Genomic DNA, 26,481 nt, shown 5'->3' on the forward strand with positions numbered 1-26,481 from the left:
CCTTCTGAGCTTGAACTCATGGAGTTCTCAATTATGATGGGAAAAGGGCAGAAAAATGCTAAGAGAAATTGAGACGGGTCATAGGGAAAAGACTCTTAATTTAAATACTGGTTGTAAGTAGTTAAAATACTGATCTCTTTTAACGTTTGATCTCTTTTAATGTCAACTCTTCACTCCGTGTACCCAGCTGAAGGACTGTCATACATAGAACTAGCATAAAAGGCACACAGCTAGAATTAGCGAACAGGAGTTCAATTTTTGCTTATTAAAAAGTAAAGCATAATAATCCAGAGCCTTACAGATCATCACATTTACTTAATCTGTCTCTCAATTCTTACATGTTCAACTTGATATACCCCTGAAAAATCAGGCCATAGGTGTCTCTTAAGCTGAACACAGAAGAACTGAGGCTCTTTGAATTACTAACTTTTTTTTTTATATGTAGGACCTAAACGTTCTCTTATCTCTAAGTTTTCCCATTTATAAAATGAGGTTAGCTCTTATTGATACCCTTCACAGGGATGTTATGAGGCAAAAATCATTGATATTTGTAAAGTGCTTTTAGATCCACAGATGGAGAGCATGGAATTCAAAACAAATAAAATACGCTATGATAATTTAGTGTAAAACAGGTTTCAAAATGTTCAGCTGGGATAAAGTCATTATTGTAGAATTAGTGCATTCTACTAACAAAGAATCACAAGAAAATATCAGCAGTCCTAGTACCACAGATACAATTTTAAACTTTAAAAATTAAGATGCATGAAAGTACCTAGCTTGTGAGCGAATTTCCCTGTTGAAGAATAATGCATAAAACTGATGTGACTACAGCCTAAGAACCCTTAGAGTAACTATGTTCTATAAAAAGTGTCCTGGGCAAAATGCCCAAAATGAAATCCACCCTGTTCATCTGCCATCCTGTGCAATATCTAGGCCAAAGCTTTTTCTATCTTGCTATGCTCCAGAACTATTTTTAAAGACAAAAGCTATAAACGTTTTTCGTGAAAGAACAAACCCACAAATTACTCAATGTGCTCTATGCAGATTGGACTATGTGTGGCTTTAGAATACCATTTTACATTGTGCGTATTACCTAGGACAAGGTCACAAAAGTCATATCACTAACAGTAAAGCAGCAGTTTTGTTACAATAAAGACCTCAGTACAATTGTAATGTTGTTGTTGCAAGTTTAACTAGCCCATTAATTAGCAAAAGAAACACATCCTTTCAGTTTATACAGACTAGAAAAAAATGTTTTATCGCTTGTGCAAACACTGACTTTTGTGGTTTTCGAGCTATTACAGAAGATACTTTTTTACAAAATAATCAGACATAATTCCAACTAACACAAACCAATATAACAAAAACATAACATGGATTGCCCTCTTCTCTCTTGATGGAGCAGTTCCAGTGATATTTCATTTGGACAGCAGGATATAGTAAAGAATTATGTAAGAGAAGAAACTGTTTTCACATGTGACTATAGACAGCTGTCAGATCTGAATGATTTTCTGTCAGTTTACCCCAGGGTTGAAAGCAAGCTATTATTCTCCTCACTTCCATAACTACTTTTAAGGTCTTGAAAATAGCCTGTGTGGGAGACACAGTATTTGCATATTCAGTATTTTGCCAAGCACAATCTACTTAATAATGGAAACCAAAGGACCCTGTTGATTAAAGAACTGATTCCACAGATGTTCTATTATTAGCGGACTGAGTCTGGGCCATATAATAAGCAACCATCCAAACCCAAAAAAATTGATGAAACCTTCAGATAGGGACATGTGGACAGGGTTGCAACTCCATCCATTTTAGGACAAGCAAATCTGGCTCTAATATAGTGCGATCTCCTGGTTTATAAATGCATATTTTGGTTTTTACATTATTCTAGTTACATGAAACTGTAAAACAAGATATAAGCAATAGTAGCAAGATGACAATGTTCTGTAGATAATGAATCAAATAGCCTGGCAGAATTTCTACAGACTTAGTCTTCTCCAAATGTAACACAGATTTGAAAACCTTCCTAAATCCAGGGCCAAATTCAGTGCTAGGTCAGCAGGTGCAACTCCATTTAAATCTAACTGGAAATGAGCTCATGGCAGACTTACCAGATCTGTGGCAGCCCAGGTGCCCCCTAGCCCAGCAGCATGAATCAAACCAAGAGATCCCCAAAATCAGGGAATTTATGACTAGTCTAATTGCAAATTACCAATCCTTTCAAATGTGTGAAAGCATACTAGGGCATTTCAAGTATGTAAAAGGTTGTTACAAGGAGGAGAAAGAATTTTTTTTTTCTCAACCTCTGAGTATAGGACAAGAAGCAATGGGCTTAAATTTCAGCTAGGGAAGTGTAGGTTGGACATAAGGAAAAACTTCCTAACTGTCAGGGTGGTTAAGCACTGGAATAAATTGCCTAGGGAGGTGGTGGAATCTCCATCATTGGAGATTTTTAAGAGCAGGTTAGACAAACACCTGTCAGGAATGGTCTAGATAATTAGTCCTGCCACAAGTGCAGGGGCAGGACTAGATGACCTCTCAAGGTCACTTCTGGTTCTGTGATTCTATGATTATTTGCAGACATGCTTAGCATCTGCAGTGCCCTGCAACTCATCTTTAGCTGTGTGGGGGGGAAATCAGGCCCTTAAAGCTTTTAATAAAATATTACATTTTACTCTGGTAAGAAGCCTTTAAGTAAGAAAAGGATTAGCTACATTTAGCCAAATCGCTTTCAAATTATACACCTCACTCTTATATAGCACATTTCATTGGTAGATCTCTAAGCACTTTACAAAGGAGGTCAGTATCATTATCCCCATTTTACAGATGGGGAAACTGAGACACACAGAGGTGAAGTGGCTTGCCAAGATCACTCAGCCAGCCAGCAGGAATAGAAAGGAGTCCATTTTCCAGCAATCTACTCATAGATCAGGTCATCTGTTTCCTGCATAGAAGCTCAGCAGAATCCATTTAGAGCATTCCTATGGATCTGTTATTTCCCAAAGTAAAGTATCATTTCAAAGACATTTGTCCACTAGTGAGCTTTCCGTTTTCAAGCAACTTAACATTAATAGTTATTTAAGCTTCAAAGATCAAATGACTGGACAAGAACCATTTGCTGGCGCTGAGGTAACATTTAAAGTAAACAAACCAGCCTTCTGACCGTTGCTTGCTAGCGAAGTCAGAGGCCCCCTGAGATACAGAAACTCTGAATGTAAGCAAAGAAAAATTATGCTTTTCCACTTGATTATTTATATGGGTGGATGGAATATGAAAGCCTGGTAGCTATGCTAGAAAATGGATTGAATAAAAGTCGGACTTTGACCAGAACTCATAGTTCTGAGGCATATGGGTACCTAGAATCCCAGGACAGATTAGCTGTGTAACCCTCACATTTTATTTAAAGATCCACCACCAACACTATCACTTACCCCTGCTCTGTTGACTTCCATATTATTATCTAAAGGCACTTTAGAAATATTAATGTATTAAGTCTCACAACACCCTTGTGAGATGGATAAGTATTATCATTTTACAGATGGGGAAACTGAGTCCGAGCTATTAAATTGACTTTCACAAGAGCACACAGGAAATCTGTGGGACACCTGTGAATTTATCCGCTCATTCAGCAAAGCACGTAAGCGTGTTAAGCACATGCTTACTGCTTTGTTGAACTGGAGCCAAAACCTACATTTCCTAACTCTCAGTCCTACGCTTTAACCACAAGACCATCTTTCCTTTCCTTAAAAGTAATACTTAAGTAACATATTCCCTTCATATGGTTACATCACTTGGCTTTTGACCTAGCACCTCTCACAATTCTCAGTGTATTTGGGATATTTGACACAATCAAAGCAGTCCTGGGAAGGGCAGTGTATCATAAACGAACAGACAACATTTCTAAGTCTTTGTTTTTAAAGAACTATATTCTTAGGAACATAAATGGTGATCTTCATTCCCTCCTATTTCTTTGCTTTCTCTTTTCGTAATGCTTTCCCAAATGAAAGAACACTGGCATACAATATACTCTAATCCTCTATAAACTATGTCCATTATATGTACTATACACAGTTTAGGGCTTGATCCTGCAAAGTTCTCAGCATTCTGGCCCCAATCTTGCAAACACAAGTACATTCTTAACTTTAAGCACAAGTAGTTCCATTGACTTCAACGGCAGTACTAACATACTTACAGCTACGAATATACTGAAGTGCTCTGCAAGATTGAGCCCTTCGCAAGCAGCATAATTCTGATTTATGTTAGTTCAGGTTTTCTTCTATATTTCTTTCAATAACCAAAAGTGTCAATCATAAGTTTAAACAACTCACAATATTTGGTGTTTTTCTTTAAGATCCTGCTTGTGGAGTCATGTTATAAGTTTCTAGCCATCATAGTTGCAGAGAAAAGCCTGATAACCCTAAAGGCCCAAAAATCCAGCAGGAAAAAACAACAACAAAAGACAATCCAAAATATTTATTTTAAAAATCTCATTATTTTTAAGCCAATCCCATGATTTTTGAGTGCTTGGGATTATGAGTTTATAAACATGATGGGACATATTCTGTACTGATTTACCCTGGGCAGTTCCAGTGAAGTAGGAAATAGTGTAAATCAGAGCAGAAGTTGGTCGCTTATCAGGGTTAAGAATTTTATTTTCTACTTTATCATTAATACTGCCATTGACTTAATATTTATTAATATTTAAAGATTTACTAGATAAAAACCTTTCTCAGATGTAGCCAGGCACTAGTTTATTTGGGTATCCTCTATCATATAAACAGGAAAAAGAACAAAAGAATGGAGATTTCACAAACTCCTTACTCCAGGATTAACAGCAGCAAACATTGAAAAGATGAAAGGAGAGGCTAGTTTTTTGGGGGGTGATGGGGTGGGGTGAAACAAATCCACAAATCAATCCCTTACTTTTGTGGCAATCATTGAATGTGGTATCATGTGGAGATATCATTTTAGATGCATCATATTAAAAATATTTCTTTTTGCATAAACTCAATGTAGAAAACAAGGTATTAAATGTGAAGAAAAGATTTTAGCAGTTATGTCAAGGTATCGAAAACCAACTAAATTATTAATAATTAAGAACACCTGGATAATATTAGGTCAGTCTAAACCCTAAAAAAGGACTTTTCCTTCTGAAATTAAGAATTAAATGCAGATTCTGAACAAGCAGTTTTGTTAATCCTGGGACATTATCATTGTCACAGTACGCCAGCCATAGAAAATCTTAGCCAAATCGGTGTACTGAGAATCAAGGAGCAGATGGTTAATTTTCTAGCCAGTCCAATTAACATGATAAAGGCCTTGCAAGCAATTAAAATTCAGTCAGGGAAAGTTCCTGGGCATGACAGGTTTTCAATAATCTTTTATCAGATCTCTGTGTTTGAGCCAGTATAGATATTTTTACATATAACTAATGACTCATATACTTAGGACAAACTTTTAGAGAGAAGCCAATTATTTTGGTATAGTAAAAGGAAAATTATCCTACAGTCTGCTCATCAGACAGACCAATCACAGAAGTTCTTCATTAATGTTGACTAGCAGGTTTCTTCTAAGATGCTTGCTGCTGGGCAGGAAGGGATATTACGGCAGCCATTACTAATAATTTGTACCAATCCGGAATATATTTAATGAAAGACTGTTTCCAATTATCACTGAAAACATGGAGATCAATAAGATTAATGCTTTATTCATGCCTCTGGGTGCTGAAAGAACATTCAGTTGTGTGAAGTCGTATTTTAAGTCTGACTCAAAACATACATTTGGTTTTGGTGGTGGTTAATGTCTTACAGCAAGAGCTTTGGGCTTCAGTAACAATTCCATAGACTTGCTGTCTTTGTACTCACAGTGGGATTGACCATAACATCCATTCCCCCGTTTAATTTATTTATAGAACCTTTGGCAGAAAGGATTAAAACCTTTCTCCAATATTTCACTTGGTAGTTAAGAGAAAAAGATGGTTGCATAATGGTGGGGAAAATATATCCCAGGTCCCTGCTTAAACCCATTAACGCCTAAACTGCCAGCTCCTTGATGACCACACTTTTAAAGTTATCTATCTGGTATTGCTAACAGAAGTTTGTATTTTGATGGACTCACACTGACTAGGACACTTTTGGGGCAGATTGATCTACAGTCAAAGGCCTCTTTTCTTCTCCTGATATTTGCAAACAAAATATTTCTCCGAGAGAGAGAGAGAGAGAGAGATGTGTATGTAAAAATAACTCACCAACCAAGCAAGTTGCTTAACTCAACTACATGTTTAAAAATCCATGGGATGTCCTAGGCTACATTCTCTACAACATGTTCTTTTCGACTTCATCCACTATGGGTGAACCTAGCTTTGATCCTATTTAATTCTGATACCCTGGGAAAGTCTAGGCTCCTGGGGTCCTACGTTGAACTCTGAAAAGTACGATGTGCTGTGAAAAGAGCTAAAAATATCACAGGTTTACCTAGGATCACTTGTAATTGAACCATCTACCCTTTTAAGTGTCAAAATTTGATTCCCTAATTTTCAGGATCTGACAGCTGCAGCTAACAGCTTGCCAACTTTGCCCCTATGTTCATTGTACTTCTGTTTGAAGTACTTAAAAGATTTCACAATCCCTGCACCAGACAGACAATTTAGCTCTTGCATTTTGTAGTTTGGTATCGAATGAATTGGTCACTCCCTGCTGTTGCCTGTAAATTCCATCCGGCTGTGCAACTTCTTGAGCTAGTTATGACTGGAAAACTGCATGTTCCTTTTCACGATTAGACAAGAAGGCAAAACACTAGCTCCCAAAAACATAAGCCAGGATTGACCTTTCAGTGGATGAAGAGCTAAGAAGACCTCAACTGGAGATACAATTGCTGGTCTGAGAATCCAGGCAAAGAAGATATTAATTTGAATGCCAAATGCAGCGAGTGCCATGCCATAAGGGGATACAGCAGCACTAGAGAGAGCAATTTGATAATAAATTATTAAAGATGTAAGATCACAGACATTAATGCCTAAGTATAAGAGAAAAAGAACATGTTGATTTTATTATAGGACTTGGGAAGAAGATAGTTGTGTTAATAGCTAGCCTCATCATTAAGACTGCATTTAACCCCTTTAAAAATCATGTACAAATACAAAATGGAGAGGTGGAGATGTATTTCCCTGTGGGCACTCCACTTCAGATGCGCATGCATCATGTGCCTTTGACAGGAGATTTTTCATAGCAGTGCCCATTTGGCCCATGCATGTGCCCTATATATCCTTGTGCCCCATACTGAGGTATATAGGACTGTGCGGGCGAACCACCCTCAGTTTCCTCTCTACCGCAAAGTCCCACAGAGGAAACGCCGAAGCAAAGGGGAGGAGGGCGGGTATGAAACACCCATAGGGACACATGTCTTGAAGAACTCCAGTTATTGCACAAGGTAAGTAACCTCTCCTTCTTCTTCTAGTGTCCCTGTGGGTGCTGCACTTCAGGTGAATCCCAAGCAATAACCTCTTAAGGAGGTCGGAGTTTTGGAAGAGTCCATCACAGAATAAATATATCGCCTACTGCAGCATCTGATCCTGCAGTATGAATCATAATGGGTGAAAAACAAATGCACCAACAATCATGTTGCAGCGTTGCTGATTTCAGCAACTAAAATGTCCTTGAGTATGGCTACAGATGCAGATTGTGATTTAGTAGAATGTCCAGTCATTTGTTGGGGAGGTAGAACCTCAGCAGAACCATGAACAGGCAATAATGCATCCAGAGATCCATTTAGAAAGTCTCTGAGTGAAGATAAAGAATCCACTAGACTTATTTGCAATAGAAACAAAGAGTCTAGGAGTCTTCCCAAATGGCCTAGTTCTGTCCAAGTGAAAGGCTGATGGGCTCTTAACATCTAGCGTATACAAGGTAGATTCCTGTGTAAATTGTTGTAGCTTAGGAAAGAAAACTGGAAGGTGAATAGTTTGGTTAATGTGAAACTCAGAAGAAGCCTTAGGTAAAAATTTTGGGTGGGGTCATAATGATACCTTCTCCTTGGAGAACACAATAAATGGAGAGCCTGCCATTAGAGTCCCCATTTCCCCAACCCTTTGAGCAGAAGTGATGGCCATCAAAAAGGTGAGCTGGTTAAGAACAAAGTTGAGATCCCGAAGTGGCATAGGGGTTCTAATCTGCAGAAAAAGAGTCATAAGTCTTTTCAGGAATCTCGTTGTGACTGGATGAGTGAACATCAAGAAATCTTGTACTGGCATGTGGAAAGCTGTTATTGCCACTAAATGTACCTCGACAGAACTCACAGAAAGCCCTGACATTTCCAACTCCAAGAAGTAATCCAGGACTGTGGAAAAAGACGAGTGGGCAGGTGTAAGGTGGTGCCGGTTACACCAGAGATGATGATATCTCCATTTCTGAAAATAAGTGTATCTTGTAGATTCCTTTCTGCTAGTTAAAAGTACATTTTGTACTCCCGACGAACACAGGCCGCCTCAATCCCGAGAACCATTTAGAAACCATGTTTGTAGTTGCAGAACATTCAGAGTGGTGTGAAGTGTTTGACTTGCATCCTGAGACAACAGTCAAGGATTGCTCAGGAGCCACCAAGGAGGGCAAGGGTTGTGTTTGATGAGGTTAAGAAACCAAACCTGTCTTGGCAAAACTGGTGCAATCAAAATGAGCTTGGGCTTGGTCCTGCTTGATGTTGATGAGGACTTTTAAAGTAGTGGCGCTAGAGGATATGCATGCAATGAAGAAAGCAACTTCTAGAGACTGGGGATCGAGTCCCCGTTTAGAACAGAATTTCCTGCCCTTTGTGTTGGCTGCCATGGCTAAAAGGTTAACCTCTGGAAATTCCCAAGCTAGGAATATTTTGCTGAGGATTCAAGAGGCCAAGTCCCATTCGTAATTTAGGGAGAAATGTCTGCTGAGATTGTCTGTCCATGGTGTTTTGTAAACTCATGAGGTAAGAAGCTGAGATGACTATTTGGCTGGCTATGAATAAGTTCCAACACTTTATCGCTTCGGTACAGAGCAAGGGGGAACATGCTCCACCATGATGAGTCACATAATACATGCAAATTATGTTGTCTGTCATGATCTTGATGGACTTGTTTTTGAGTAGGGGAAGAAAGAGAAGACAAGCATTTCTGACTGCTCTTAACTCCAACAGATTGGTGTGCATGTGTTGTCCTGTTGTGAGCATTTGCCTTGGACTGTGTGAGGACTCAAATATGCTCCCCATTCCAAGAAGGAAGTGTCTGATGTTAACATGACCATAGGGGGATTGTGGTTGAATGGGACTCCTGCACAAACATTGGAAGGATTTTTCTACCAGGTGAGTGCCTGAAGGACTCAGCTGGGTACAGATACCTGTTTGTTCAGATTGTGTTTGCTGGGTACACAACTGTTGTGAGCCACCCCTGAAGACATCAAAGATGCAACCTAGCATTTTGTGTCACAAAAACGCAAGCTGCTATGTGTCCCAGCAGTTGCAGACATGTCCTTGGCAGGCCTGAGCTGCATTCTTTGGATAAGGTTCTTTAGAACAAGGAACCTGTCAGGAGGGAGGGAGGTTCTGCCCTTTATCAAATCCAGAAACACTCCTATAAACAGTATTCGCTGTGTAGGAATCAAGATTGATTTCAAGATTTATCTATAGGCCTAGACTTCGAAATAGCGAAGTTGTTGTTTGAACAGCCAACCTCACCTCCTGATAAGACCGACCTTTGAGGAGCCAGTCGTTGAGGTAGAGAAAGACTGTTATTCCTAGATGACGGAGGTACGCAGCTACAACAGCCATGATTTTTGAGAACTCCCTTGGGGTGGAAGACAGGATGACGGGTAGGACCTGGTACTACTAATAATTGTGATCAAATGTGAAATGAAGAAATCTTTTGTGAGAGGGATGAATAGCTACATGGAAGTAGTCGTCTTTGAGGTCAAGGATCTCAAACCAGTCCCTGGATTTCAGGGAGGGAATTATACCTGGTAGGGACACCATCCTGAATTTCAGATGTCTTAAGATGCTTGTTCAATTGTCTGAGATCTAGTACTGGCCTCCAATTCCCATTTTTCTTGGGTATCAGAAAATATCTTGAGTAGAACCCTTTCCCCCTGGTTGAAATAGAACTGGTACTCTGGTCCCTAGTCTTAGGAATGATGAGATCTCCTGTGTCAGTAGATGATTGTGAGAGGTACGGGTACTTAAAGAGGGATGGGAAAAAGGGATGAAGGTAAATCAGATATTATAACCTGATATAATGGGCTCTAGTACCCATTTCGCTGATGTTACAGCCTCCCATGTTTGATGGAATAGAGAGAGATGATGCCTAAATTGAGCGAGGAGAGGCTGTGCCATGCAGCTGAGAAATTCTGGTTATTGTGTGGTTTGGACTCTTGACCAAACCATCAAAACTGGTGTTTGGATAATGTTGATGGCTTGGATGATGCAGTCAAGGTACTTGCAGGCTTCTTTTTAGAAAACCTTAACTTCTTAGCTGGTGGTTCTGGTGGCCTATGTAAGGCTGAAAATTGAGCAAGATGGGATCTTGGCACCAACTGGGACCTGCTACATTTTCTCTTAATTGTAGGTGTGTATATCCCTAAAGACCAAAGTGTTGCCCTGGGATCCTTTAGTGTATGAAGCGAGTTGTTTGTGTTGTCTACAAAGAGCTTGTGGCCCTCTACATGTAAATCTTTCATAGTTGATTGTACTTCCTGGAGAAACCAGACAACTGAAGCCAGGAAGCTCATTTCATTACTACTGTGGTGGAAATAGACCTAGCTGCAGTGTTCACTGCACCAAGTGAATCCTGCAGAGATGTCTTTGCCAAGAGCTGACCTTCCTTTATGATGTTGCTAAACTGTTCCCAGTGTTCCTGTGGCAAATGGTTAATAAAAGCATTTAACTTCTCATAGTTCAGGTAGTCATATTTTGACATTAGTGCCTGGTAATTGACTCTCCTGAACTGTAACATTGCCAAAGAGTAGATTTTACATCCCAAAAGGTCCAGACATTTCTGGTCCTTATATGGGGTAGCTTTTTGGGCATGTTGCCTGCTCCTTTCATTCACTGCATCCACGACCAGAGAATTTGGTTCTAGGTGAGAAAATAAAAATTCAGAATCCCTGTCCAGGATGTAGTATTTTTTATTGTCCTGCTTGCGAGGGATGGTGGGGGCATTTCTGGAGTTTGCCAGATGGTCTTGGCTGGCTCAAGAAGGCCTTCATTAATTGGCAATCTGTCCAGGAGCTTGTGATGGGAATTCTGGACTTTTTTCAGGGGAATTTGCAGGGTGTCAGCAACCAACTTCATCAGGTTCTGGAATTGCCAAAAGTCATCAGTTAATGATGGCAGTGGTGGCATTAGTGCCTCAACAGATGGTGACAAAGATATACTTGTAAGCAAAGGTAACCTCCTTGTCTGATCTTGCTCCTCAAAAGTCTCCCCTGCTGACTGAGAGTGGAGGGGAGGGATGGATGGTACCGAGGCCTTCTAAGTTCCTTATGGGACTGAATCGGGGCCCCTAGAAATTGGTGGTGGTATACTGCCCATGGATCCCAGTTAAGCCAATGAGGAGGACTATAAAGCACGTGGGGAGGTATCCTTTGTTGGTTGTCCCAAGTGTTAATAGGCAGGTGTCTGGTATCCTGCCTTTCTTGCAAGTCCATTGGGGAACATCTCCTGGAGTATATTAGAGAGCCTTCAATAGAAAGTTCCAAATCTGAGTCAGAATGCTCCTCCACATATTGTACCAGAGGTGACAAACCTTCTTCATGGATAGTATAAGTTGGGGAGGAGGTAGGTCTTGCAAAAACATGAGCAGTCGGTGACCAGGCAGACCTTGGCACCGAGAGGTGTCTGGAGGTCACAAGGAGGGGTGACTCAGACTCATTTGGTACCAAGAGGTCTTTAGTGTAGTGGAACTCCTGAGGTACCAGGAGCACATCAGAACTTGGTACAGGCACTGATGATGTTCCCGATGCTGTTGTCCGAAGCGCTGTACTCAGGGTATTATGGATTCCACCTAAAGCCATTCTCTTGGCAACAGAAGTCTTTGGTACTGAGCCCCTTTACCCATGAGGAATGGGACTTAATTGAAGTCTTAGAGTGCTTTATGGTACCTGAAGAGCTCGGAGCCTCACTAACACCTCTCTTGGGGTCTGAGGTCTCTGGTGACAGAATCTTCTTTGAGGAGTAACTCTCTGTCCTGCTCCTCTGATCCTCTCCTTAATCTTTGAGTGGGAAGCTCTTGGTACTGCCAACACAGTTATTGGTACCTCACTCATGGAGAGTGTTGGAAACCAGGTTCTCAACACTGCCTTCACTTTGGAAGCTGTCAGTGATCATGATCTTTACATCAATGGGGCATTAACAGAAGGGGAGGGACTCTGTACAACAGGGGGCTCTCCGCGCCTGGGTCTACAGCTGATCTTAAGGCTTGCTCCATCACTAAGAGACTATACTTTATCTCCCTGTTTTTACAGGCTCTTCCCTTAAAAGAAGTGCTGGGGATATGAGAGTCTCCGAAACAATGTATGTACTGGGAATGACCATCAGCCATCACCAAGGGGGACAGCTTCTTGAAACAAGAGGCATCCCAGACAGAAGAAAAATTTGTTTGGACCCTGCCCCCCCAAATAGGGGAAAAATTAAAACAATTATTCAGACACATTTTTAAGAAAAGAAAAGCACGAACAACCATTCCAACAACTATAAGGTTACTAACTAAATATACTACTACTGTACTAAAGAACTAACTACTAATGCAAAGTACAAATAGGCACACACTAAACTCCCAACTCTGGCTGAAGGTGGTTGAGAAGGTTTGCCCATGCAGCCCTATATAGCCTCAATATGGGCCACGACAATATGTAGGGCGCATGTGCGGGTCAAACTGGCACTGCTTCCACAAATCTATGATCAAAGTCGCAGGGCGCATGCTCATCTGAAGTGAAGCACCCACAGGGACATTACTCAAAGAAGAATCTATGTTATTGAAACAACATTAAGCTTGCACAAGTTAGCATTCAGTTGTTAGAAAGTGCAAAAGTTAAGGTTGATTGAGAAACCTAACTCTGTCCCCACTGAACATATACATCATAATACTGTCTGCAAGCCTGATTCACCACTACATTACTCAAGTTTAGCCTTAGATTCACACTGGCGTAAAGATGGAGTTACACACTGGTGAATCAGGCAATATAAATTTATGAGCACATCATCTTAGATCCCAAGGTGTATTTAAGGTTGACTAGACAAGTGGTGAGCCGAGATCTCTCCTTAACGTACAATAACTTCTGCCTAATCCTCTCCTTCCCCCACATTTGTTTGCCTTGTCCACTGGTCCTGTCTTGGCATAATTTAGACTGCAAGTTCCTTGGGGTCAGGATCATCTTTTCAATGTGTGTTTGTACAGTGCTAACACAATGGGACCCCAGTTCTGGATCGGGGTTCCTAGGCACTACTGCAATACTAATAATAAATAAAGAAATATTTATTTTAAAGAATAAGATTGTAGAAAAATTTTATTATATTGTGATTCATGATTGAGAAATAGTGTGTGTTCCCCTGGGGCTGCATCCAAACGTGTTTTCTGTAAAACAGGAAGTATATTTAAAAAAAAAAAAAAAAAAAAAAAAAAAGGGAGCAGGCACTTTTTCCAAAATAGCAGTGGCTCCTAAAACGAAGACTTAAGAAGACGTGAAAAGCAAAATAAAAGAGTATATCTGAACACGGGCAACACATCTTATGTACAAAGATTCTCCTCTTCTCTTCAGCTTTTCCATCTTGGGCCACATCCCTTGCTCCATGCTATGACCCAGCCATGCAACCTGAATATTTTGTCACCGAATGTCTTTCTGGTACCTGAAACAAAGCACCCTGATTTACTGTATTACCTGACTGTCTAATTCCTGGATTCAAACAAATTGTTCCTGTCAGATGTTGCCACAACATGAAGTTTCTTTCATTTACTGTATAGTACATAGATATGCAGTATTTTCCTGGAGATAAGACGGAGTGTTTGTTGATATCGCTTTTGTGAAAAATTGCTGCTGAGTAATTAATCATTTCTTTCTGAATAGTGGGGATGTCATGAAGCACAGATTGCCTGCTTCCAAATTTTATTAAAAAAAGCTGTCAGACTCTGACAAGCTGGACCCTGGGGCTAAAGAGCTGGTGGTGGTGAGAAATCCAATCCAGTGGTTTTGTTATTACTACTACTGATATGGCACCATAGATATGTCTAGTGCTTTACAAGACAGGAAAGAGCTGACAGCCTAAAGCCTTGATCTTGCAGACTGTGACGGGGCAGAGCGACTCCACACCGGTACAGCAGGGGTTAACCCTTCCTTCCTAGCAGAGGAAGCCACGCCCCGGAAGCTCTGCTGGGCATTGTCCAACTGGAGAACAGATATAAAAGCCTGCAGATCAGCTCAGTCTGGGCTGACTGCCGGAGGAGAAGGACGCACACCACTAGCTCCTGCAGAAGGAGGGCCTGCGAGCCAGGATCTGGGAGTCAGTCAAGCCGAGGCACTACCTGAGACCCCGACAGAGGACCCCCCCGTCGCAAATGAACTGGTATTCACGGAAGGAAGTGACCCAGGGGAACTCTAGAGACAAACAGCGTTCACGCCGCATTGACGCTCGGCGTGTTGCAGGCAGATCCCCGCCGAGCGAGGGGCAAGGAGAGCTTGCCACTACCAGGGCCCTGGGTCGGGGCTCGGTGGAGAGGGCAGGCCCGAGTCCCCCTACCCCCTCACCACCAAACCGTGAGGGATCTTATATGGACTCTGGCCGCTAGGCCGCGCTACCCCGCTCGTAAGGGGGTGTATATGGACTCTGGCCACTAGGCCACGCTACCCTGCTTGTAAGGGGGTTTATATGGATTCTGGCCGCTAGGCCGCGCTACCCCGCTCGTAAGGGGGTTTATATGGACTCTGGCCACTGGGCCGTGTTACCCTGCCTGTAAGGGGGTTTATATAGACTCCGACCGCTGGGTCGCGCTACCGCGCCAGATAGGGGTGATAGTAGGGAGAAAGGCCAAGAGGCCGTCACTGACCGCCCGCAGAGAGGCGGACGTTAGGACTTAGAGTGGTGAGGCGCCAGCACCCCATCCTACCCCTGCCACAAAGGGGTGCTGGGGTACACGGTCTGCCACACAGACTTACTTGGGTCTTGCTAACATGAGTATTCTACTGGAGTCAACTGAACCATTCATGGTACTAAACACTACCATGGATAGGAAGTTCCTGTTGTTGCCTCCACCTGTTTTCAGCATAATTTAGGGAGGAGGTAGGCAAAGGGCAAATGGGAAGGTGGTATGAACAAGCAAGATGCACTAGAGTAACGTGTCCCTCTTGCGGATTAAACGGTTATTTTATTACTTATGAAAGAGTATAAACATGCACAAGTGCACACGTGCACATACACACTAAAAGTATGTGTGCGCGCAAGGCTCCTTTGAAGGAAAAGTGATATTTGGTGAGGGAGTTAATGGAGGAGCCATGGCTGACGGGATCCGGACGGGAGTTCCCCACACAGAGTAGTATATAAGGGCTTGTCTACACTGGCACTTTACAGCGCTGCAACTTTCTCACTCAGGGGTGTGAAAAAACACACCCCTGAGCGTAGCAAGTTTCAGCGCTGTAAAGCACCAGTGTAGACCGTGCACCAGCGCTGGGAGCTGCACTCCCAGCACTGGTATCTACGCCCCTCGTGGAAGTGGGTTTTTTAGCGTTGCCAGTGTAGACTAGCCCTTTCTTAAGAAGGCAAGATGTTGGCATGGGAAAAGATCACTAAGGATCACTCCAGATGAGCAGTATGGGCTAAGCAAAGAACATATGCAGGAGAGTGAAAAGAAACAAGAGGTAAGAAGGTGGATTAAAGCTAAGGCAGGCTTTGTCTTACTGATTCTGCCTCCCTCTGCTCCCTCAATATGGGCGACAGTTTTTTCCACATGAGAGGAAGTGTTATATCAGGAAAGTCAATTTGGCATGGCAACAAGCTGTTGCCCAGCTACAGCAGCCTGACACCTCACAAACCTTCTAAGAAGAAAAAGCTTCTTTGATGTGTGCAGCTTCAAATAAAGCTTTGCCTGAGCCAAACTGAAAGTAGAGTCAAAATCTGTGTTACAGATAAACTTCAAGTGGGTCTGGGAGAATAGGAAAAAAAAAAAAAATGTAAAATGTATCTGGATAATGAACAAATGGTACTAAATCATGTTTCATGTCATTGCTGATCATTTCACTCTATGATGATGTGTCCTAAAGAGAATAAAATGTAAGTTGGTGGATTTTTTTTTATTGTACATCCCTTAGCAAAGTGCACTACATGACTTATCTCTGAATTCTGATTCCTTGTGACTGAACCATGATTATTAGCAAGACCAAACACCATTATTTATCATTCCAACAATGAGATGGACTCTGACATTATTTTGACTTGTGACACTAAAAGGCTGAGAGATACCAACAACTCTAGTTCACATTATATGAATATTTATACATATTTATACATGATTTGGGTAAAACATTAACAACCTGAAAATAGCTGCAAAGCAAATGTTTAAAAAGCTTTGTTGTAGTATAAACTATGGAAAATATTGTTATTTATCTGATTGCGTGAAGTTAAAAGAAAAGTCTTAAAACAGTCTTTGGTATCAAATTCTAAATTATACTTTGCAAGAAAGTAGAGACCTAAATTAGTTACATTGTCATATTCTTTGATGTGAACATTCCATAAAATGTTGGTAAACTACTCTAGTAACTGTTACCAAATTGTAAAGTTCAACTGGAAATGCTCCATCTTTTACTTTCTCTCATCCTCCCCAACCCCATTGCTACCTCAGCTCACCTCATCACCTTTCAAAACTTCTGTGCCATCCAACTCACGGGCCTGGTTTGCTTTCTGTAACATTTGCCTCTCCATGTTTGACATCTCCTCCTTGGCAGCCTGAAGCTCTTCTGCCTTGGCTTCTTTCTTCCGAGAAATTATGGATGCCTGTGGGATTATCAGATGTCAATTTGGATGAGCAAAATAAAAAGTGCACTTGGTCACCCATGGTTAACCATCAATAAAATCTAACACTTAAATTTTAAAATTCAGGTGGGGTAACATTGAGACTGGAGAGAAAATAGTAGGGAGGAAATTTACTATTAAGGAGAAAATTTTGTTGTTAACATACCCCTTTGTAGCTATACTGGAAGTAAATAATAACAATCCTGAATCCATTTTGGTCAATGGCAAAATTCTCATTGACTTCACTGGAACCAGGATTTCACCCAGAGCACTTACGTTCCAGATTCACATTAAACATTTATATTCCAGATTCATGTTAATATTTTTAAATTTAGCTTTAATTTCTGTAACTGAATTTTTAATTTTCATTAAAGAAAAAAAAGAGGTGTAGATTACTGTTGCTCAGTTTAATTTGTTTAGTCTTTTTTGTGCATATATAAGATGCACTAACCAGGCTTAACTGGAAAGGTATCCAAGATTTTGCAAGATTTCAAAATGTCATAATATGGATTTTTATAACTCCAACCTACAGAAATATGTAGCTTGTAACTAGCAACAGAATGGAGCCATTAAATCTCTGCAACCTAGAAAAAGACAACGAGGAAAGGAATAAAGGATTACAGATTATTTCACCCCTTTGAGCCTCACAGAGATAGATTGGTTTTTAAATGAAATTTTCACACCATGTATACTATATAGTATTTTTAGTGTTGCCTAACATTTCATGGAAAAATCAATGTGTTTAAGAACATAGGTGTAAAGTAGAAAAATAAAGCATTTTTATATCAGAATTTTTTTTTCAAGAATCAAAACACTAAAGTTATAACGTGCAACCTAGTGTTTTCGGCATATTAAAATAAAATATAGCCACAATGTAGGTATCTTCAATGCTAGCTTCTCCTCACTGGACTAAAGGAACATCTTTTTTTCTAAATATATATCAGAGGTGATTCTGCCTACACGACATCTCAGCTCTTAGCTTCTTAAGATTATCCACAGAGACAAACTGTGGTGAATACATGTGATGATTTTGTAAAGGTGACTATACTCATTGTGGAACTGAGCAGAGAATTTCACTCAAGCTGAATTCCTGGAATGTTTCCTCCGTAGAACATCAGAGCTTTATATTAGGAGCCAGATGGCTTTTTGTACAATACATTATGTAGCATGCTTATCTTGGGCAACAAAACACATCTTTACAAAACAAAGACAACATACTTCAGATCACATTTGCATCTAAAAATAATACACATTCTACCACTAAATTACAATTTTTACGCAATAACTTTGAAAAATATTTTTCCATAACTGTAGAAACTGTCATGAACAATGCCAGTAAAATTCAAAGTCACACAGGTTATTGGGAAATAAATCTAATATTTTACTATAAAAGCCCTAGAAATGGTCAGTTTTCATAAATTTTGATCTATAATGTGTGGATTTATCGTGTCTTGACCAAGAGCATTTGTTCTTTGCTTTCTTTTCACTTTAAGTCTGTAACATACATTCTGAAATAGAGACAATTGGGAAAATGCTATGATACATGGTCACACACAAGAAATGGGATGTGACTGGTAGTAAGAACTGCAGTGATTGCCGAATAAGGATCTAGGCTTTTCTCTTTTAGGAATTGTCTACACTTGGAAGTTTACCAATATAGCTGTTCCAGAATAAGCCCCAGTGTGAATGTTCTTATTCTAGAGGAGCTATTTCAGTAAATTTCCAAGTGTAGACTAGCAACTCAGTAATGAGTATGCAATATATAGGCCAATCCTGGAACATGCCCCAACTACCACTAACTTCTGTAGGAGCTGAGGGCACCTTTCAGATGTTAGGCCTAGAATACAGACTCTCTATTGTATCTAACACACAAAGCCTACGTGCCTGATCCTGTAATTGCTTATTATCAGGCTTAGTCCCACTGCAGTCAATAGGACTATGCCCAGCAGTAAGCGGTTGAAGGATTTATATAACGTAAATATAGTTGTGTTCAACTGTTATTTATTTATTCTTCATGTCTTTCTGTTTAATTTAGTTTTTCAGAAACAAGTAAAGAAAAAAAAGACAACACAAGACTGTAGATAACAGTCAGTCAATTTGACAGGATTTTGCTGCTTACAATAAAGCTTTTGTTCCTTCTTACCTGTTGTCGATACATGGAAAATTTACTATCAATTGGCTCATATTTCATCATTCTCTTTTCAATCAATTGATTAATTTGAGCATTGACTTCATTTATCTGAAATAAAGAGTGGAAAATCAAGAAAATGCCATATTTCTTACTAAATAAACATTAGCAGAGTTAGGGAAAACAGAATATTTATACTTTGTCCTCTCTCTAAGGATATCAAAATGCTTTGCAAGTTAATGAATTTAGCCTCACAACACACTTTTAAGGAAGTATTATCAGACTCATGTTAAAGATGGAGAAACAGACACAAAAAAGTTAAGTGACTTGCCAAGATTACACAGTAAGTCTGATGCAAAGCCAGAAATACAGCCCATGTCTTCAGACTCCCAGTCCTGTGCCTCAACAACAAGATCAACCTGTGTTAGGGAGTCCCTCCAAACTAAGGCCTTGATCCTGCAAAAGGAACTGGGTTGATGGACTCTTGCAGAGAAAAGGGATGATGTTACAATTGCTTTGTGTGCCCTGATTATATCAATGACCAGCTATAATTCTTCTTTATTAAGCCATTTATCACTAGTCTGAAGAGGAGATAGATTCAAATTAAATGGTGCCCAGTTCCACTATAATTCTGAAGTTCCCAGGACCCACTTACCCCAACAGCACAGTATGTTCCTTCTACTCCTCCAAGACGGGCTCATTTTGCTTCTTCTCCCAAAACCTTGATTTTCCTCATCTGTGAGCCCACCTTAGCTGGCAGCCAGTCAACAGGAGCTATGATAATATACTGATACCTGATACTCTAACTCGGACTACATTGGGTGTTCCCTCTAACCATGGAGCCCAGAGCCCAGGCATCCTGCCTTAATTCTCTGCTGCCTAGGAAGATATGTGCTAATAAGCAAATCCTGTAAAAGTGTGCTGCAATCAGAGGGAACTCTAAAAGTAACACAGGCACGGTACTGGGCACTACCCTAGCAATTCTGTGGGCAACAGATGTGTACTTTGAAGACCAAATATGTCAAGACTATTGCTTAATAATGGTGTAGAGAGACTTCCAAATACTGAGACTCCTGAACTCTTCCTCCTCTATGTGGGATTCTCTTTTTTTATTTCTAAAGGCATTAACTCTCTGTTGGAATGGGTGTGAATTCAAAGAGGGTATGAATTCCCTTACATCAGTGATTCCCAACTTTTTAATGCCATGACCCCCTTTGGGCTAATCTCAGTTAATGTAATCCCCAGACTGGGCCCAGGGGTTGAGAGTGATCTACCCCATGAGGGATGCCCCCAGAAATTCCTCTCATGGTATGCTGGGCTAGGGGGAAGAGAGCCAGGTCCTGCCCTTGGGGGTGAGGTGTTGGAATGGCTGGCTGGGCTGAAAGAGGCGTTAAGTGTGGGAAAGGGACTTTTTGGGGTGGGAGGGAGAGGGGATGGGGATGAAGGAGGCTTCTTGGTGAGATGCGGGGAGTGAAGATGAGGTTTGGGGGGGGGGGTGTCTAAATCGGGTAGCTGCCCGGCGTCGACCGAGCTCAGGAAGAGGCATCAACACCAGATGCAGGTGGTGCTGAGGTGGGTGGAGGGTATGAACTCATGCTGCAGACCTGGACGCACCCATCCGGCTTGGACAGCATCTGGTACCAGCAGCCTCCGTTTTGATCAAAGTAAAGCCAATGACAGCACCATGTCCTCCCATACTCTGATTGGTATATTCTTTAAGAATGACTCCATTATATTAAACTACAGATTAGATCTGAAGCCTTACAATAGCGGTGTGATTCACCTTTGGAGCCTCTGCCATCCACCACGGTGTGATTCTTGTAATCAAAATAGCATTCGTGATTTCAATCACTTCTGCTAGACATGTAGCTCTTTCTTGTACCTTCCTTTCCCTAGTGCATTGTAGGCATATGATCTTTTCGTGGTTCCAGATTATTTTTCTTCCCACTAGATCACCTCTAAATTGCCTATCCATTTAGAAGTTTGTCCCTCCTTCATTACACCAGTGTGGAATACTTCATTATTATCACAGTGTGAGCTAAAGCATCACTCTTCCCACAGCCACTCTTTCCCAGCTCTTCAGATAAAGTGAGGGGCTTAATTACACTATCACAAAGTATTTTAAAGCATATATTAGAGTAGCTTGTACACATAACTGCTGGGACACAGTTAAATACTATCATTAAAATCTATCACAAAGACTTGCAGGGTGAAACCCTGGCCCCGCTGACGTCAACAGCAAAACTCCCATTGACTTCAATGGAGCCAGGATTTCACCCTCAGTTTCTTTACTCCCCATCTTTCATGAGCCACGTCAAGACTTGGAGGCATTTGGGGAGATCATGAAGGGTCAGCTTTAGGTTGGGGAGAAAAAATTTCTACCAAACACTGTACAAAAATTATGGAGAGTCATTAGCCTGTCTGTAGTTAAGGCTGCAGCAAGCTTTTCTTATACTCAACATATATACCATTAAACAGTATTTTACTTTTCACTACATTTCTAATAGTAACTCTAAGATGTATTACATTACACATCTATTCTCTCATGTAGGCTGATGCAATAATTGAGGGAAATATGCAAACTTATTTCTGTTGCAGATAGAACTCCACACATTATGCCAATTTTTCTTTTATAAATTATACTTTGCTGTGGATCATAAAAAATAAATATTCAGTTTTACTAAGCATTAGATTTCCCTAGGCAAATAAGAAATCTATTATGATCAAAGATTTTAGCTGATCTGAACAGCTTCAGTTTCTGACATTTGAAAAACTGTAATAAAGAGTAAATCAAATATATTAGCTTTGATCAACAAATTAGCGGAGATGTTACCATTTGAAACAAAAAGCATGCAAGTTATCCAAGTATGCAAATTATCTTCACACCTCTGCACATTGCATTAAAATGAAATGTCAGTGATATACTACATACTGAGGATCTGATTCTCCACTCTATTAAACACTGGTTTTATGTAAATGTAACTACACTGAAGTTAATGGACTTAAAACCAGTATAAAACTGATGTAAGGAGTGGGGGGGGGGGGGGGGGAATCAGGCCTTCAACAATAATAAATGAATATCTCTATTCATACAAACCCAAATTACTAAAACAATTTTCTAAACAGTTTTGTAAGGTGGGGTTTTGAGTAATGCCAGACCCTGGGTTGAGTCAGCAACTCATACTTTTTCTTTTCTTTGAAAAAGGAAGGTAATTATGTTTGGGAATTAAAAACATTTATTCAAGGATTTAGGGCAGAAATAAGACAGTTGATGCTTATATAAGTCCAGAAGACAAACTAGTTGGGTTTTTAGTCAACATACCTTAGTTTCAAGTTCATTGAGATCAGATTGACCCATAGCTGGCTCTGAAACCACTTTTTGTAGGAAATACAATGATTGCTTCTTACTTTCTAGTTCTCTAGGAAATTTTTCAGAGCACAGATATGAATTGAACTTTATCTCCTCTTCCAGTCTCTTCATTAAGCCTTGAAAAAAAAATATTAAATCAACATGTGTCTAAACAAAGGAATGTGGAGGGTAATTAGGTTTCATTCCATAATAACTGTAATTTAACCAACACATCAAGCTATTTAGCAACAGATTACAATAATTAGAGCATAATGCTTGAGCCCGCTTCTCAAAACTGAAAGGAATACCTAGTTGTTTGATTTATACTTTAAATTCTGGTTCTCTTTTTAAATAAGACTAACATATAATACAGCAAACTACATGTGTTTCCCTTCCAAATTTCCTTCTTCAGGATTTAACTACAATAAAACCCCCTCTTCTGTGAAACTCCATTCATCTGAATTTGGATACAATCTCCAATTTACAGCACTCACATGAAAAGTCTCACTATACCCCATTCAAACAAACACCATGTGCCCCATTTCATTCAGAAAACTGGGCTCTGTAGTACTTTTTTGTTATGCTAAAATGGATGTGGTTTTGGACTACATGTATACGAAGTTTTAGAAGAGGATGACCAAATATAGGCTGCTTGTGTGTATCCATCTTATGTGTATTCAGAAAAAGGGATGGCCAAGCACAGCACAAGCCTGGTGGCTTGCTTAAGGCTTCTCTAAAACTCTCACGCCTCAGGACCTCCGGGGTCGGAGCATCAAAGTAAGCATCGTGATGTAGATTTGCACACAGACAATCCCAGTCACATGTAGATTACTTCAGCCCCAGATAGGAATTACATGGAAGTGAGGAAAGGAATCTCTGTCTGTCCGCTCTTAGCATCACTTCTGCACCATTACTATACCTGACCCCCTCCCTCTATCTGTGACTCAAAATAGAACAGGTCTAGAATTTGACCCATTATCTTTAATAAGCATTTGTAAGTGTTCTAACGTGGGCCTTTGTGAGAGTTTGTCCTGTCTGATGTGCAGATTTCTGATAATCTCCGACCCTGTTCAGCCCGATTCTCATTTACAATAAGGCCCCTTTACACTGCTCTGACAGGGTACAGGAGCCTAAAAGTGAATGAATTGCAATTTATGCTCTCTTTAAGTCTCTTTCAAACTGCCAGAGTGGTGTCCCAGTTCTCTTAAAAAAATAAATCACACAACTGTACATTGACTAAGAATACTGAAAATAAAAATGAAATAGAAAAAAGACAAGAAGAAATTGCTGAGGTTTCTGTCCACGGATGCAACAGGAGAGAGCATTGTTTGCTCTGTAGAAGCCTGATGTGCACTGCCTGTTACCAAGCTTCTGACCATTTTGCTCTTGCTAGGTATCGTAGGTTAGCCTATTTTCCTGATAATTCAGAAAGGAACATTAATACATCCAGATAAGTAAAATTCACAACCAGTGGGAAATTAGTTTACTCTGTCAAGTAGCTGTGAGATTTTTAAAATTACATTGTACAGTCTTCTGATGACAGTAGGTGGTAATAGCTCAATTAGTTCTTTAAGATACTAGTGCCAAGGACTGTGATTTGGAAAGCATACACAAGATAATATGACAGTGGGGAGAGGTACTTTAGAATATTTTCATCGGCTTGATGGACACAAAAAAGACTAGTGGCGCTGTAGCTATCCAAAGTGCTTTAGAAGCATGACTGTTATTTTCATGGTTGTCACAGATATTACAGAAAACGTTAAATTAGCTATGCCAAGAAAAACATGAAATTCAGACTCTGCCAGTTTTTCACTTATTGCACACATGCAGGGAAAAACCTGAGACACATGGATATGATTGATCCTGCTGAGACAGGGATGGAAATGCAGGAGGCAGGTGGGAATGGGACCAGGGCTGGAGTCAGCTGGCCTGCCCTTTGGTTCTCTCAGGCTGAGGGTCTGGAGGCCTTGTCATTAAGAATGACAGAGGGAGAAGGACAAAACAAAATGAGAAACAGGCCTATGAAAAGGGGTCTTGACTCTCCTGCAGCTATTTACATCTGGAAAATGGGGAGGGCCAGATCCTCTTTGCCTTTCTGTTCTCAAGAGGTTTTTTTTTAGAAAGAAAGGGGTGGGGGTCCTCATTTCAGCTGCCTTAAGGGAACTAAACCAGCTGGAAGAGAGGAAAAGGTCTTAAAAACATAGAAGAAAGCCACCTCCACAGAAAGCAGTACTATTAATGAAGTAAAACTGACACAACCCAAGAGTGAGTGAATTCTTCATTTCCATTCCAGCAGTTTATAAGGATAATTTGTTTATACTGGCCATTTAAACATGCTTAGAAAATAGATATTGCCCTACAAAATTTACTGTTTTACTTGATGGAAAATGTCAAGTGTTTCTATTAAAAAGTAAAATAAATAAAAATGCAGCCTTAATGGTGACTTCAGAACTGGGATAGAATGTGTAGGTTCATGCAGTAGCCATTATGCACTCAGCAATAGCTCACCTGCCACCTTGCCCATTAGAATCTGATTTATCGAAAGGAAATGCAGGCCAGCATGGCAGGGTTTTCACCATGCTGTGATTTTTAACTTTCACCAGGCCTTTCATCAGAGTTGGGTCCCTTCTGCCCATGGTTAGTGTTTCAACAGAAACACAGCACCTCTACAACTGCAGCAACCTCTCCCACATACACAGTGTACTAAACTTCAGCATCAGCACTGAATAGGAACAAAAACCCTGGTTTGGGATATATAACCATGGCCCTTGGCCTGGAAACAAAAGTGATGCCAATTGAGTTACCCTGACACTAACTGCTAGTTTTTTTACTTTAGGCTGATTTCTAGCTTTCCAACTTCCTTTTAAATAAGAAAGGGAGATTACAATATATTTAACCTTATAGATTCATAGAATCCAAGGCTAGAAGGGACCATTAGATCATCTAGTCTGACCCCCTATATAACAAAGGCCATAGAACTTCCCCAAAATAATTCCTAGAGCAGATCTTTTAGAAAAAACATCCAGTCTTGATTTAAAAGTTACCAGTGATTGGGAAACCACCATGAACCTTGGTAAATTGTTCCAATGGTTAATTACTCTTTCTTAAAATGTATGCCTTATTTCCAGTCTGAATTTGTTTAGCTTCAACTTCCAACCAGTGGATCATAAACTTTCTATGATCTACTAGATGGAAGAGCCCCTTAAATATTTGTTAATCTTGTAGGTACTTATAGACTGTAATCAAGTCATCGTAATCTTCTGTTTATTAAGCTAAACAGATTGAGCTCTTTGAGTCCTATCATTATAAGGCATGTTTTCTAATCTTTTAATCATCCTCATGACTCTTCTCTGAGCCCTCTCCAATTTATTAACATCCTTCTTGAATTGTGGGCTCCAGAACTGGACACAGTATTCCAGCAGTGGTCGCACCAGTGCCCAATATGGAGGTAAAATACCTTCTCTACACCTACTCTATATTCCCCTTTTTATGCATCCCAGGTTTACATTAGCTCTTTGGCCAAAGAGTCATACTGGGACCTCATGTTCAGCTGATTATCCACCATGATCCTCAAATATTATTCTTGATATCTAATGCTACTTACATCTTTATTATAAGGATATACATTTCTAAATATCCCACTGTACATATTGTAATCAAGCTAAAAATTCTAATCAAGCATTTCCAGAGGAGCAGGGACCAACTGGCTTCAAGGGGCTATGAACCTGCTGCTATTTTGGGCTTATTCCTCCAATAATCTGATAGCTATTACCAAGCTACTACATTTTGATTGCTCCTTATACCCTGAATGCTCCTGAAGGTACAGTAAAGCCGTGAAACAAGTCAAAACTTGACAACTTGATGGGAAAGTGCAAACAGAAGACTGATGACTAATCTACTTGGTTTCCTTTACAAATAATTTTGGAATATTTTACTCTCTGTAGGATTAGACATATGGGGAAGTAGTTACCTAAATGCTATTTCTGCAGTT

At 40.3% G+C, this 26,481-nt stretch overlaps 1 protein-coding gene across 2 annotated transcripts in view; it reads right to left on the bottom strand.

Annotated features, from left to right (window-relative positions):
* The window catches only part of IFT81 (intraflagellar transport 81), a 59,303-nt gene that overhangs the window by 14,338 nt on the left and 18,484 nt on the right, over window positions 1-26,481 (bottom strand). For both annotated transcript variants that reach the window (XM_065417878.1, XM_065417879.1), the window contains exons 8-10: window positions 22,464-22,627; window positions 19,157-19,252; window positions 16,849-16,995 (exon numbers count right to left, since the gene is read on the bottom strand). In XM_065417878.1, the coding sequence (XP_065273950.1) occupies window positions 16,849-16,995; window positions 19,157-19,252; window positions 22,464-22,627 (407 nt within the window). The remainder of the gene's footprint in view (window positions 1-16,848; window positions 16,996-19,156; window positions 19,253-22,463; window positions 22,628-26,481) is intronic.

The sequence above is a fragment of the Emys orbicularis genome, chromosome 16, assembly GCF_028017835.1.
Source record: "Emys orbicularis isolate rEmyOrb1 chromosome 16, rEmyOrb1.hap1, whole genome shotgun sequence".
Lineage (NCBI taxonomy): Eukaryota > Metazoa > Chordata > Testudines > Emydidae > Emys > Emys orbicularis.